At 40.5% G+C, this 16,108-nt stretch overlaps 1 protein-coding gene across 2 annotated transcripts in view; it reads right to left on the bottom strand.

The window, feature by feature from the left end:
* Positions 1-1,891: 1,891 nt before the first annotated feature.
* The window catches only part of ANKFN1 (ankyrin repeat and fibronectin type III domain containing 1), a 359,995-nt gene continuing 345,778 nt past the window's right edge, over positions 1,892-16,108 (bottom strand). For both annotated transcript variants that reach the window (XM_003817411.4, XM_063598775.1), the window contains one exon: positions 1,892-8,429. In XM_003817411.4, the coding sequence (XP_003817459.3) occupies positions 7,633-8,429 (797 nt within the window). In that variant the 3' untranslated portion in view covers positions 1,892-7,632. The remainder of the gene's footprint in view (positions 8,430-16,108) is intronic.

Here is a 16,108-nt window from a genome sequence, read left to right as displayed (position 1 = left end):
GGCACAAGGACGAGACTTTTGCAGGTTTTCTGGGTATTCAGTGGGTGCGGCTGAGCTGAGTGATCTGCATGTCAATTCAGTGGTACCCAGTCACTGGGCAAGATATCATGACACTCTGAAAACTGCTGGCCATCTGGAGGTGCATCTTGCACCACAAGAAAGGGCAGGTTTCTCCCCAGACCCTTGGCTTCCATCAGGTGGGCCAGCTCCAGATTGGACGGTACATTCCCACCCAATCAAGGTACTCTGGAGGTGATGTGTGGGGTAAGTGGTGCAAGTTTTCAGGAAATCATAGAGAAATACTTTCAAGGTACCCTGAGGGGACAAATTGAGCTTCATCTGAGCCACTTTAGAGAGTCGCAGGCTGGTAGGCATGTGAAAAAATCTTAATGTCCATTCTTTATGGAGAATTTAAGCAAGGTATGGGATTTAACCTGATTTTAAGTGTGCGCTCTACAATTTCTGGTGGTCATCGGTTTATCGCCCATTTAACAGATATTTATGTCAGGTGCTATAAAATGTGCTGGGGTGGGGTGATGGGTAACAAAGCAGCCAGTTGTTTTTCTCTTAGAGCATCGGATCTAGTCTAGTATGGAACTGGTACCTGAATTCCTGCAGTCAGTATCTAACACTAGTATTTTCTTTGGCAAAATATCTTAATGCAATGTTTGACAGGACAGGCCACTAGAAGGAGCATCATGTAAAGACGGGAATGCCACATGCTACCTGAAGAGGAAATGCATTTGCATAGTTAAAAAATCATTGCAAAGATCTAACTTGCTTGATATTATGATAATATCAGGTAAGATAATTTTCTTATGAATGTTTTTCTCCTGTCTAGGAGTCACTTTAAATTGATAAGAAACTGTTGGTTTAAACTTGCTTACTTCCCTAAAATGATTTGTTTTTATTATAGAGAAGAAGGAGTGATTTCTTGTTGGCAGATAGAAATACTGCATATTGCTTGGCATAACTTATCGAAAGGGTTAGGCATTCACTGAAGGCATACTTCTTACTTAGCAGGTTACATTTGAAAAGGCTCCTCTTACTCTTTACCTCATTCTGTCCCTACTCCAATACCACCCCAAGAGTGCTCATAGAAGACAGGGGATACTAGAGAAGAATGTCATCTGTTTGGTTTGAAAAAGAAGGTACACTTTTATTTAGAGAAAGAATTAGGAAAAGAAAGTAATGGTTTGCTTAGAAAGATGACAATTTACAGAGGGAAAACAGCATATTTGGCCAGGACAACAAAACAGCCCTCTGAGACTGTCAAGAAAGCCGACCACAAACATGCCAATAAAGAGTTGAATTCGTCTGTGTGTAAAAGAATTCTGTAAAACAGCATAAGACAAATACGTGGTCCAAAGCAGCACATTTCCCACCCTTGGGAATTCAGGGGAAACTTTGTACAGGTTCCTAGGGTGGAAGCAATCTCTTTGTAGTGTTCTCAAACACAGAAGAAATCTCAGATCTCAGCCAGCGGGAGTGGGGGTAGAAGGAGCTTCATGGGTGTGGAAATAGAAGGGATGGAGAAATTGAGATGGGATAGCGCATGCAGCAATGCACCAAAGACATTTAAATGTGCATGCAGTGGAGGAAGATGCGAGATTATCATGGCCAAGCTCCTGGGTGCAACTTGGTGAGAGTATTTGCTGTGGCAACCTGCTGCTGTATTTTCAATTCTTGGCAATAACCAATTATGAAAGAGAAATAACTTGAATGGTACAGATTAATCAAGAGCCAGCTGGTCAGACTTTGCTGATAATTGCCAAAGCAATGCCACAAATGATAATTCTTCCAAAGTTTCAGTGAGGAGATTTTAAAAGCTCAGGATGAAAAATTTATGTCTTTACTGAGACATGGAAAAGCATTAGGTAAGCCAAGTATTAAGAATTCTATTTGTTTATTATTGAATCGACATTTTTCCACACTTAAGACAAATGGGCCTGGAAACTGTCCCTTAAACAGCAAAAAATCTAATGAAGAATAAAAAATATTTTTTGACTTCATGCTTGACTTAGATATCAACAATATTAGGTAAGACATAAAGTATAATTAATGCTTATGAAATAAAGTCATTCCCTCTGATAGCTTAGATTTCTTCTGTCGACAATTTTTCTTGAAAATACACTTAGGCAGGTAAGAAATTACCAAAAATACTTGCCATTAGAAAAATTACCTTAATTCTCATTTATCCCTGACCTCTTATAAATTGGTAGGTTGAAGAGGCATACATTTTACCAGTGCTGTTTTTGATTGAGGGTACTGGACATTTACAGTACGCATTTAGATTGTTCAAATAGTTTTCAAATGTACATACAAAAAAATTATTGTTTCAAGAGTGGAAGTCACATTTAACACACAATACATGATTCATCTGCATGTTTACAGAGGTTTAAAGCACACAAAATTGTGCAGATAGCGTACTGAAGTCTAAACTTTAACATACACTCAGTTGCATACATAGCAATAAGACACAATAAATTCTGAACAAGTAACAACCAATAATCAGCCAGATTGCTATGTACACATTAGGAAGGAAGCAATTAAATACTGCCAAATGAGAACGTCACTTAAATTACTTTTTCTATGAAACATCTCTCTGACACCACCACACACGCACACACACACACACACACTTTTTTAAAAATCACAAACATCAAACCGATGCTTGTGGTCACATACATGGATACCCCCAAACATCTGATTTTCACAAGGCAAGAGGCAATACAGCGACTCAGAGTGACTTACTATAATTTGCCACACTTGGCTTTTGAAAATCAGTCACTGGAGGGTGATTACTGTGAAAGTATATTCAGACTTTCATGGCATGGACTTCAGGAAGAGGAGCAAAGAGCCTTAACTAATAGCTTCATAACCTTTGCCACTAAGTTAAACATTGGCTTTTGCTAAAATAAAAAAAAATCTGTAGGAGAAAGACCCTATGATAATATTTAAAACAACAACAAATCTACCTCCTTTATCACAATAGAATATTTTTCACAGCCCACCTATCCAATTGTTAAACAAAGCCAACCATCCTTTTGAATAACTGTTTTACAAAGTCATTATTAGTGGAAATAGAAGAAATAATTGAAAAAACAAATATAACTACTGTGTGCAGATGCGGTGGAAAAAGCAGAGACCTGAAATATGGCAAAATCAGTGCTTCATAAACAGTCAATGGATTTTTCTAAAAATACTTTTTGCTAATGGCAAAGTTCAACACCTCAGAAAAAGTCTGAATTAAGATCTTAGAATAAGTTTCCAAGCGGTACAACATGGTTTCAAATACACTACCCTTGTTGTTTGTAAGGCCGCATTGAAGTTTAGCTTAACAGTCATAAGCCATGTGTTTGAACATCTTATGAGAGGTGACCAGCAAAGAAAACAGTTTTTTTCCTTGCTCACCCTATTACCTATGAAGAGATACCATTGCTTTCCAAATAGCTATTTTAAAAATTTCCTTGAAGATACGACCTTGAAGAAAAAAATCCAGGTTTGCTTCATTAAATCATCTGGAAAAATATTTAGACTTTGTAAAGTGACCATGCAACAGTTTGAATTCTCAGAGAGTGTTCCTTTGTTAATCTATAGCTACCTTCTCTAATTGGTATGTGATAGCTTAATAAGCACATATACCAAGAAATACACACTCTTTGCTGTAGCTCTGCTACATACGAAGTTGAGAGAGCTGTAGAAAAATGTCATCACCTTCCTAACATGTGTACATTTTCAGAAGCCAGTGAATTCTGTGTCTTGTTGACATAACTAGGCAACTTAAATGCGTTGCAGACATACCTTCTCTTGGAGAACTCACTTAAGCTGTTAAGTGAGTTCTCCAAGAGAAGGTAAGCACATCTTGGTTGCAGGATGAAGAACCAGAGGAGGCCAAGCAGGTATTTTCTGGGATGCCCCCTTGTCTAACAGAGTTATCTTCAAGGGAAGAGCTCCAAACTCACCAGGGCGCACATTTGTGTGGCAGGATAACAATGAACGAGGGGCCAGTCCTCTTTTCCACTTGTCTGGCATGATCTCCTGGCAAGGACACAGTAGGTGTTTGCCAGGTGGCTCCTGGACAAGGTTTCTTTAGGGGAGTACAACAAGGCTTCAGTCATTGCTTTTCATAAAGTGCTTTGGGATCCTTCAGGAAAGAGGACTGGCGAAATATTATTACTAACTTGCTTCAATTTTCAAACCAAATGAAACAATTTCTCCAGTGTAATTATTGCTTCGAGCATTAGTGAATGTTCTTTAAAGGGAATGGCTCTCATCTTTAAGTACCTACTTCTTAAAATACTCATTCCCTGGAGTGAATGTTTTTAATTACTGTCTCCCAGGCACCCTCGCCAATTAAGAGGATGTTTTAGCTTTGTTAAGTAGTTGCCAAACATATACTTCCATGACTTGCATTTTCCAGGTTGTACTCCCTCAAGAGTCTGTACAGCAAGAAGAAATCAAAGATGTAGCCCAACATGCACTATGTCTGCCTGGCTGAGGAGACAGGCTCCTGCCTCTTCTAAGAGATTGTTGAGAAGATGTATGGTGAATGTATGGCTACATTCTTAGATCAGATTGTGAGCTTCTTGTGGCCTAGGACTATGTTTCACACTTGATTCTTTGGATCTCAATGGGACTTAGAATTGAGATAGACATATGGGAGAACCTCAGTCAAGGATTTTTGAGGATTTTCACAAATGATGAAAGCTGATCAAGCATGTTAGAAAACCCTGGAAAAGAAGACCTGGGACAGTTTCCTTCAGAGGCTCTCATACTGGATTAAAAAAAGAGTGAAAGACAAAAATCCATTGTATCCAAAATTAAACAAAACAAAAACAATAAAATAAAACAAAATATCCTCAGACATTGTAAAGTCTCTGTAAGTAGAAGGTCGGCCAAATGAATAAAGGACTGTGAATTAGAGAACACAGTTGTCTCTCACAAGAATGTATTAATTTAAACTGGGCTCACAAAATATTGCAAAGTGAAGGTATGGGGAAACCTACCTGAATAATAGCTAATTATGGAAGCTATAACATACCCACTTTTATTTAAGAATGTTGCTAAGAAAATGCATTTTCAATTGATTTAGCTATGCCCATTAAAATGTAACATGCATTATTCTTTTTGTGGGCATGCCTTCTTTCCTCACAGAAGATGAAAAAATAACCTTATGTCCCCAATATAAAATAGCAGGTTTAAAATTAATGCAGTTTTGGTCCAGTATGCCAGACTTACTGACCAAATGAGGGGTCAGAAGGGTGGGTCAGTTTCTGCCTCTCCTGTTTGTTGAATGCCTCCCACCTGATTCAGTCACAAACTTCCTCCTATGCCACCAGAATGATCAGGATCAGGAAATCCCTTGGATTCTTAGTTTTTCACAATCCTAGAATCTCATCTCACAAACTCATTGAACAAAGTAATCCATTTTATAATTAGAAATAAGTAGAAACTGAGTGCAAATGACTCTGCCATTCTTGTTATTAACTAAGAGGCATAATTTGAAATGATGTTTTTCCCAAATTTGCTGTTTAATTAAGTTAACTTAGATGTGTATTACATGAAGTCTGTATTCCTTGGCAACAAGCAGCTCTGTAATATTGGAAACTTGTTAGGTAAAGGTTGAATTTGAAATCAGAAGTAGGTAGATGATCTACAAAATAGGAGATTCCCTGTAGATAACAATCAAGAGGTAACTAGGTGTGGACCAATTCCCAATGGGACGGCCTGCTATAAAGGGAATGATTCTAGTTCTGACCCTAACTCTGAGACTAAACCAGCTCCGTGACCTTGAGCATGTTACTTAACCTCTCTGGGTCTTAATTGCCCTACCTGCAAACCCACGGACTTAGATAAATTTTATGGGCCCGTCTAGTTCTAACACTCTCCATGCACATAGAATTCACTTATACAGAAGAAAATTGCATTTTAAAATCCTCCCAGTCATGAAAAAGGAGCTGTAGTGATTCTGATCAAGATTCTTTGAGGGTTTCATTGAGTATAAAATCTCTTAAAAAAATAAAGTCTGAGCTCTGGGCTTTAGTTTTCTAATGACCATAGGCCATGGGCCAAATCTGTACCTTTGCAGCAGGATAATTATTTATGTTTAAATCAAATGTTTTTAAAATGGAAGGGATCAGAATAACATTGTGAACAGGGGACTTTGTATGAACTCCCATGAGGAGGAATGGTAGAACTCTGTGGACAAGGATAGGGCCATAAAGAGCAATATTTAACTGAAATGCCTGTGAAGCAGAAAAGGATCATTTAGAATGTCAGTGAAGTGAATGGGTCTCGGCTCCAGGAGATGAGGAGACTTGTGCCTTTTCTGAATATGCAGTGTGATTTGTCTAATTTGGATTCTTGTGAGAAATTCAGATAGGAGGTAATGAGACCAAAGCAAGATTTCCAGATGTTTTTAGCACATCCTTGGAATTAACCACTTGTAAAGGCTTCTGAGCATATTTTCCCTGATGCCAATTGGGCCAGATGATTTTGAGGCAAATTTGACCTAAGGAGAGGTAGGTTGAAAGGGGAAGGCAGCCACCCTAGCCCTGGACAATCTGCCCCTTGATCTATGATGTAGGGTGAGTGGATATGCCTGTGGGGTTGTGAGGAGCCCATTGCTGACTGACCATATCTGCAGGGCACTTTCTGGTTCAATGACAATTTCATCACCAAAGAATCTGGAGGTGATCCACTATGATTTTCAGAGACACAGCCCCCATGGACTTACTTTGCTTAACTTAGAATTGTAAAGGAAATATATTTCTGCCCATGTCTCTCTTCCTCCCCTGTCTTATCTGTAATTCAGGCTTTCACTTTGCTTAGCCATCTCCTTGACCCCTGTAAAAATCTATGGATCATTTTCATGCTTGGATGGGAGCTGAGTATACAGGAAGGGCTACTTTCTGTCCTATTCTATCTTTGCAAGGTAGAGCTGAAAGAGAAGAATTCTCCACTTTTGTTTCTGGTGGTCTCCACACAGCACTATACGAAGAAAAAAAGGCCTGTCAAGGCCTATTTAATCAGATAAGTACTGATGGATAAATTGGATAAGGTGAGCCCTGAGAATTCTGTACTTTGGAATGACCTAGTTTAGCTGACAGGGAACCAAGGTCAAGCCCACCTGACCCCGTGCCCTAGAGACACAACCTGGTGTCTTTCCCTCAAACACTTCTTAAGGTTTGGAATGGAGGGAGAAATGATGCTAATCTTATTTTCATTTATAGAACTTCTCTTCATCAATCACAAATTCATGAAAGAGCCCGAAACTAGGGGTCAGATTACAGAACCAGCTGCAGAACAGAGGGTCTCTCTTTGGGATGGCCAGCTTCAGTCATAGGTGCCACCAACAGGGTGGCATGTTTCAGTCACTGTATGTCGTATTCCATGTTGACACAATTCCCCCATGCCCTTTCTAGGCTGAAGTGGGAATGGCACTGGCAACTCTGGCCTCCACCCACCACTCTGTTCCAAAGAAAGAGGACCTTGAACTTGTAACCTTTGTATTTATAACATTCAAAACGCTTGAAAATGAGTGGGTACACAGTGGGGCAGGATGGGGGTAAGGGTGATGTAAAACGCAGGTAGCAGCGATGGAGGGGTGGACAGCCGGGATGGGCCTCCCTAAAGCATGCTGCTGAGTATTTCTGACACGGGAGAGGCGGTGGGGCCCTCCTGACTCACATCGGGGCCAGTGGGGCTGGGCAGGGTGATGCGGCCTCCAGAGGGCGGGCTCAAGCTTGCCCATGGTTTTTCGTCCTGGGCCACCACGGCGGCTGCGTAGGGCTCCACATAGAGGCGGCGGACCGAAGGCCTCGCGTCCTGGAGACTGCTGTTCCGCTCCTCAGGAAGGCTGGCAGCGTGGGCCAGAGTTAGGCCCCTGGGATCATCAAGGGCAGGGCCGGCCCGCTTGGCCTCCTTGGGCTCCTGGGCCAGACCACAGGCCTGGGACAGGTGCTGTGTATAAATGCCCTCAGAGAGCGATAGCGACTGGGTCTCGCTGTGGATGCGCAACCAGCGATGATGGCGGCTGAAGCCGCCATAGTGGGGGTGCTTGCCTGGCTTCCGCTTTCCCAGGAAGCCTAGCGGCGGCCGCCCACCGGACACAGTCTTGGCGTGGTTCTTGGGTGTGAACCCCGTGAGGGTCAGGCTATGGAGAAACTCGGCACATGAGCGATCGGGATTTGGGCCCTCGCCGTGGGGATCCTGGCCCGGCCCCAGTGGGGTTTTCACTTCGTGCACTTGCAGGACGTCGGGGGCGCTGCCGCTTAGGCCGCTAAGGGTCTGCTGCGCAATGTCGTGAGATGATAGGTAGACCAGGTCCAGGTCTCTGGGGCTCAGGGCATCGCTGGAGTCGTAGTCACTGTCGGTGGGGAGGAAGACTTCTGAGCAGGCTTCTTCATCAGAGCAGGGCTGTGAATCTGCGAAGCCAGAAACTGAGGTTAGGAAAAATATAGTCTTAGCTAGAGCCTGCTTCACAGGCATAGGAACAGTGCATTTTACCCCGCACTTAGAAGGGGACTGTGCTTCGTTTAATGCCCTGCTGTCACCTCCTGAAATGCTGACACATTTTGAACTAGGGGCCCCACATTTTCATTTTGCACAGGACCCCACAAATTATGTAGTGGGCTCTGGTCTTAGCGTAAGGGAAAGGAAAGAGAGGAACTCTGACAGGTTCAGCCCAGATAAAAGTAGAGGAACCTTCCCTCATTTCCCACACACGCTTTTATTATTAGCTGGGCAGCTGTGGAGAGGATGAAACAGGCTAGAAAGCTAAATGTTATTCATTTATTCATTCCCTATTATTTCAGAGATGATTTTTGCATTTGACAAAGTAGCAGGAATTTAAAAGGGTGAACGAAGAAGAGGAGACTCCAGTGGTGGAAGTTGGTAAACCTGGTTTCAAATCCTAGCTGCCGTCCACCTCCATATTCTGAAGGACTACCTTGCTCATTAAAAAATACAACAGTTAATCGAAGAAAAAGCCCACATTCTAACCAGGTTACAGTTAGTCTGTTGATGGTGGAAAATCAGACGTGATTATCATCGGAATATTGCAAAATTCATGGATAAAGTCTGATTTGTTAGGGAGTCAGTATCAAGGTTTCTTCTATTTTAGGGACTAGAACTAGACGGAATGCTTTTCTTCCTTACTGTAGGAGATGATGTGCGTACTTGCTCTTAATTGGCAGGGCAAGATGTCAGTTTTGCCTTTTCACTTCTCGTTGTTACCCAGTATCCATTATCCAGTATCCATTATTGTTTGTTTAGTTACAAAATCTTAATTTTAATTGGGACACCAATGCACTTATGTAAAAGACCACCTTTTTTCAGCTTCCCCTGCAGCTAAGCATGGCGATATAATTAAGTTCTGGCCACTGAAATGGAAATGGAAGTATGGTATGAAACTTCTGGAAGGCTACATAAAGGGACCTGGCTTAGCTGGGTCATTACATTCTTTCTCTTTCCTTCCAGTTTGCCTGTAACTAGATGTGTTGGATGAGGTCATGGAGCAACCTTGGAGACAGAAGCCACATGCTAGGATGGTGGGGCTGAAAAACAGAGCTTGTTGCCTGAAGACCATTACGTCTGCATATCAACCTTGAATTGTCTCCTTTTGAGCTTCTTTCACACAAGAGAGAAAGTATCTTGTGTTTATGACATTCTTATTTGGGTCTTTGGTAACACGAACCCAAAATTTATCCTAACCAATAGGAGTATGGTTAAATAAATTGTGGCGCATCTGTATATGGAATATTATCCAGCAGCTACAAAGGATGAGATACATTTATATGTTCTTTAAATAATGGCTACCAATAAAAGGATTCCCTCTTCTGCCTTTTTGAGTTCTACTGATCTGTTCAAGGTTTTCCTCAAACATAACCTCCATTAGGAAGGAGCTGCCCCAGCTGTTGGGGCAGAGATATTTAATTACTCTTGGGGCAGAGATATTTAATTCATCCATTCATTCACAATGAAGATTCTATATTACTTGAGATCCTGCTCTAATAGAAGCACTGTACTTGGTGCTTGAGTGGATATAAAATTAATAAGAAATTATATCTGTCTCTAGGGAGTTTACTGTTTTAATGGATGTATAAAGAAAGTATGCATCTGTGAGACTGTGGCAGAACATAGGTTTTATAAGAGAAGTTCAGCAAATAAGTGTAGGTATATAGGAAAGAGGGATTCTATTTTATCGGGACAGGATTGATGAAATACTCTATCATTTCATTTATTTTTCTCCCTCCATTCATTCATCTCTATGTCTGTATTAATATATGGCTTCATCCACTTTTAAAAATGACTGGAGGTAGCTTTTAATAGTAAATATACAAACGATAAGAGGATTAGAAACAAAGAGGAAAAAGAAAGAGCACAAGTAGTCCTGTTTTGATATTATATGAGTTGTATAAAATGTTAAAATTGTGGGGGGCTGGAGGAAGGGTGCATGGGACTTCCTGTACATTTCTTTGTAATCTTCAGGGTCTATAATTATTTCAAAAAACATATTTTTAAAAACAGCATTTAATTTTTAAAAAGGTAGGGTGGAACCAGAGGAGGGTACTGAATGCTTAGATAAGGAGTTTGTACCTTATTTTGTAGCCAGTGGGTAGTCATCAAAGAATTTTGAAGAATTGACAAGATGAGAGCTATGATTTAGGATAGCAACTAGGATGTAAGATGAACATGCTGAGGAAGAGATAGCAGGGAGGCCAGCTGGGAAGCTGTGGTCCAAGCTACATTTTCCCTCCAAATATTTATCTTGTTCAGGCTGTGGGGCTAAGCAAGAGCTGTGGTTGTGTGGAAGAAAATAGAAGTCCAGGAAAGTCATTCATTGAAAGATGTTTATGGAACAGTTATTTGGTGCTAGACAGACATGGTCTCTGCTTTCAAATAGCTCAAAGAGAGTGGATTAGACAATAAGTCAGAAAACACAGAAGATTAATTTTGGGTAGTATGAAGTTCTGTGAAGACAATGAAAGTGGATTTTAACGAAAGAGTGACTTAGGAGGAAGATGCTTTTGATAAGGTGGCCAGGGGAGGAAGCATCACTGTACAAAGGGGAGTCTGGGTAAGAACCCAATGATCAGAAGGAACCAGCTATGTGATAGTTTTAGGGACAAGTGTTCCAGATAACTGGGAGAAGTGAGTGTATAGGCCTCAAAGTTATTAGTAGATATCAAACTGTGATTCCTGGGAAGATAGGAAATTAAACTAAAGGAGTTAAATTTCAGTCCTGATTTGGGTTGGGTGGTAGAATCGATGGTTTAATTTGGGACAGGTTGAGCTGAAGGAAAGCCAAAACATCAAGGAGGGGATGAACTGAGAGTATGTGGGTAGCAAAGCTGAAGGAAGGTATTTGTGAGTGTGGAGAAGAAGAAACTATTGGAGAGAGAATGGTTGAATATATGAGTGGTGAGGTTGATAATATAATAAGGAGGGGTGATCAATTGTGAGCACCAGTGCTGGCATTGGTGCTTAGTGAGAAAGATGGAAGGACACATTGTCCTCAGAGGTAAGTGGTTAGGAAAGAAGAAACATATATTTCCAGGTTAAAAGGAGAGAAATGTATAAAGGCCTGGGCTAAATAACTTTGATATTCTTTAAAAAAGCCTTAGTACTTTTTCCAATCTTTAGTGGGAAAATTAGGACACTGCAAGTAATAGGATTTCAAAATTGTTGATTGTTTTTGATGATAGCAGGGACAGGTGCCTTAAGAGTGAGGAAGAGGAGAACATAACTGAGGATTTGAAATTGCTCTTGAAATAGGACCCATGCAAAGAATTCATAATTGACTGTAGTTGAACTCCCTTCTTCGTTTATCTGATCAGTGTGTTCAGCTGTGTGCATGTATCCACAATGGTAATAACAATATCTGATATTTACCTAGTGCTTACTGTGAGCCAGCCATGATGCTAAGAACTCTAAGTGCTTTATTTTGTTTAACACTTACAGCAATTCTCATTTTGCAGATCAGAATACTGAAGCTTAGGCTTATCAAATTTTCCAATTTGTATTCTTGATAAGTGGTAGAATAGGCAGCCAAATGTAAATCTGTCTCACTACAAAGACTTGCTGTGCTGCCATCCACCTTAGCATTTCCATGACTCTCTGTGGAAACTTCCTGAGGAGTGGCACTTAGTTCATCTAATTCACTTTTTGTGGTACACAGAGTTAAATTACTTGAACTCTTAGGGCTTCTTGACATTGCTGCTACTAGAGAAACATACTAGATCTTGTATTAGTTTCCTGTGGCTGCTGGAACAAATTACCACATACTGGGTGGCTTAAAACAACAAAAATTTATTCTTTTACAGCTCTGGAAGCCAGAGTTTGAAATCAAGGTGTCAGCAAGGCCACACTCCCTCTGGAGGTTCTAGGGGGAGAATACTTTCTCTTGCCTCTTCTAGCTTCTGGTGGCTGTCAGCATTTCTTGTGAGCATGCCACTGCTATCTCTGCTTCTGTCTTCTCATGGCCTCTTTTCTGTGTCTGTGCCTTCTTTTCTGTCTCTTATAAGGGAACTTTTCATTGGGTGTAGGATCCACCCATATAATCCAGGATGATCTCATCACAAGATCTTTACTTTCATCTGCAATGACCCTTTTTTCAAATAATGCCACATTCACAGGAAGGGGAACATCACACACCGGGGCCTGTCATGGGGTGGTGGGAGGGGGGAGGGATAGCATCAGGAGATATACCTAATATAAATGACGAGTTAATGGGTGCAGCACACCAACATGGCGCATGTATACATATGTAACAAACTTGCACGTTGTGCACGTGTACCCTAGAACTTAAAGTATAATAAAAAACAAATAAACAAACAAAACAAATAATGTCACTTTCATAGGTTATGAGGGTTCAGACATGGACATAGTTTTTGGGGGCCAGTAGAAGACTGATAGTAAAAATTACTAGAACTGGAAGCAACCACTGAAGTTTGCAACACTTTCAGTCCATAGTCAAACACTTTGCAAAATCTGTCTGTATTTTGATCTCCCAACATATGAATAGTGAGAACATACTGTTTGGAGGGGACTAAGGAGTATACGAAATGTGCCTTAAATGAGCTGACAATCTAATATTTTAATGGAGTATCATATTTTAAGACCCAGTCTCTCAAGGACAGCCTGTATTGTTTTCCCCAGGTGGAGTTAGTTGCTCAGTTCTTTTGCCTCTTAGAGCATTTTATTTATATCTCTGTAACTGCATTTACCAAGTTTTATTATAAATTATCCATTTTCCTATTTGTCTTCCTCATTGGACCATGAACTCTAGCGAGCATGCAGTATGTATGTCTTACTCATCTCTGCTTAGTAAATATTGAATAAGTCAGTCAACAAAGGAATGGACTAAGGAACAAATCAAGCAAAGGGACGTGTAGAATCTTTTGTATTTCCCAGATCATATAGTCTGAACATGGACATATGAGTGGACTATGAAGACCTCCCAGCTACACTGTGTCTTAATCATCGTTGTATTATTAACCTCTTGTGCTATAAATGGTACATAGAAGGCTCTCAGTAAAGCATGTTGAGTGGAATTGAAACTGAAACAAATATTGAAATCTGGGAGCATAACGAATAGTGATATTTGACTGTCTCTTAGAAATAATACTAAAAGCAACGCATCCTGAAAGGATCTAATTTACTTAATCTACCACTGATTCCTGAAACAATCACCCAGATAATTTTGCTTTATCTTTGCTGATATTTGACTGAAGAGCCAGCCCAAATATAGCAGAAAGAACAATTATCTTAAAATTAGAGAAACCTGGACTGAAGTCCTGTCTTGCTACCTACTGCATATATGATCTTGAGCAAATCATTTAGCTTCTGTGAACTGGTACTATGAATAAGTACTATGAGGAGTAATTTAGTTTGTCAAAGATACTTTAAGTGGGCTGGGTGCAGTGGCTCACACCTGTAATCCCAGCACTTTGGGAGGCCGAGGCGGGTGGATCACTTGAGGTCAGGAGTTCGAGACCAGCCTGGCCAACCTGATGCAACCCTGTGTTTACCAAAAAAAAAAAAAAAAAAATCCAAAAATTAGCCAGGTGTGGTGGTGGGCACCTGTAATCCCAGCTACTTGGGAGGCTGAGCACGAGAATCACTTGAACCTGGGAGTCAGAGGTTGCAGTGAGCCAAATTTGTGCCACTGCACTCCAGCCTGGGCAACAGAGTAAATCTCTGCCTCAAAAAAAAAAAAAAAAAAAAGATGCTTTAAGTGCCTTAAAAACAGAAGATATTAATATTGAAATTCTCTTCACCCTAAATAGAGAATAACATATTAAGATCATTAAAATATAAACCAGTAATCAGATATACTTCAAGGTGAGAATGCTGTTGATAATAAAGGTGAATAATAATTTCTTGTATGGTATCTTCTGCTGGTGATGATCTAGTCCAGTAGATTTCCTAACCTACATCTTAGAGTGAATTAGTGAGTGATATAACTGATTTCCTGTAGCTCCCAGAACATGAGAGATAGGAGATTTCATTTCAGGAAAGATGGGGAGATGACATTTCAGGAAAGACTATTGACTTAAAGCTTCTCTTGATTTCAAGAGAAGACCTAGTTATAATCATGGTAACCTAGGAAGGAGATACAAAAGAGCTTGAATATTAAGGGGTAAATATTATCTCCTTGGTTCATGGACCCGCACTTGGGAAACACTGCTGTAGTGGGAATCTAAATATTTGACTTGCATGGTGATTGTATTATTTATTAGAAGACTTAGTGGAACCTATTGCTTAGAGTGGGATACCCCTCCCAGAACAGTCTGGGAAAATCTCCAGGATGCCAGCCAGGGCACTGAGGAGAGTTTCCAAGGACTTAGGCCACTGCTGCTCCCTCCCTTCCTGGAAAAGAATGCAAAGTGCAGCTTCCATCCCCAGATTCAGGCCATATGCTCCATTAACCATTGTAGGCACCTTGCCCAGTTGTTATTTTAATAAACTTGCTTATGCTCCTCAATTTCCCTGAGAGGGCCCACTGGGCAGGCCAGGACTGGTAAAACCTTGAATTTCCCCTCTGGTTGACCCAGGAGCTGTTTGATGAAAGTTCTGCTCATAGTATTAGTGCTGGCTTAGGAAGCTTGGCTTTCTTGCCATTGTAATGAGTGTTGTAACTCCTGGTCTCTGTGGGTCAGGCCAACAACAGCAGAGTAGAGTTGATGTGGATTTTGAGGGCGTTATGGGGAGATGACATTTCAGGAAAGAATAATTGACTTAAAGCTATTGCTTTTTTCTTAAAGGCAGGGGGCATAGCAGAACAGAAAGAAAAGAATAATAATCCATATTTGCCCAAAAATCTATCTTCATAGTTTTAATGTACCACTGTCTATATATATATATATATATATATATATATATATATATATATATATATGAAATTTGTGCTTCAGTGAATTTATTTCCACTGTGTTTGAGTAGACTTTAAATAATTTATAAATGAAGACTTTTACTGAATCTTTCATCAGGCCTTCAGTAGAACCTCCGGGGTTTGTTCACCTTCTGATATCCCAAGAGAAATAATATCTCCAGATTCCTGTTGATTTTTTTGAGCTGTGTATTTTATGCCATAGTACTCTTAACATCATCTGGAAAAAGGTTACCAAGATTTACATTTGGAAGATCAGGATAACCTTCAAATGCATCTGAAGGAAACAACACCCCCCTCCCCTCTATTGCCTCACCCATGTGTCACTAGGAGAAACAGCAGTATTGGAAAAAAAAAATTGCTGCTGCCTGTGACCACTATATCCACAGAAAAGGAGTGGGAGAGAAAACACCAAAATACCCATGTGATGGACCAAATCATTCCACCCCCTGCCTTGAGCTGCATTTTCTAGAAGCCAACTTTCCCCCTTGGGTCCTTGAGAGATGCTTAATTTTAATTGACGCACAGGAGTTCTACTTTGTGTTTTGAAAAACACACAGAAATGGGAAGTAAGTGAAAGAGTTCCATTCTCCATCCACCTACTCCCAAAAGATATACACAAACCAATTCAAGATACTCAACAGCCTTAAAACAGAATCTTGGGCTGGCATCAGAGGCTAGGTTTGTGATAGGCTCTATATTTCTAGCAGG

This window comes from Pan paniscus, chromosome 19 (genome assembly GCF_029289425.2).
Source record: "Pan paniscus chromosome 19, NHGRI_mPanPan1-v2.0_pri, whole genome shotgun sequence".
In the NCBI taxonomy this organism is placed as follows: Eukaryota; Metazoa; Chordata; class Mammalia; order Primates; family Hominidae; genus Pan; species Pan paniscus.
This window is presented reverse-complemented; position numbering and strand designations above follow the sequence as displayed.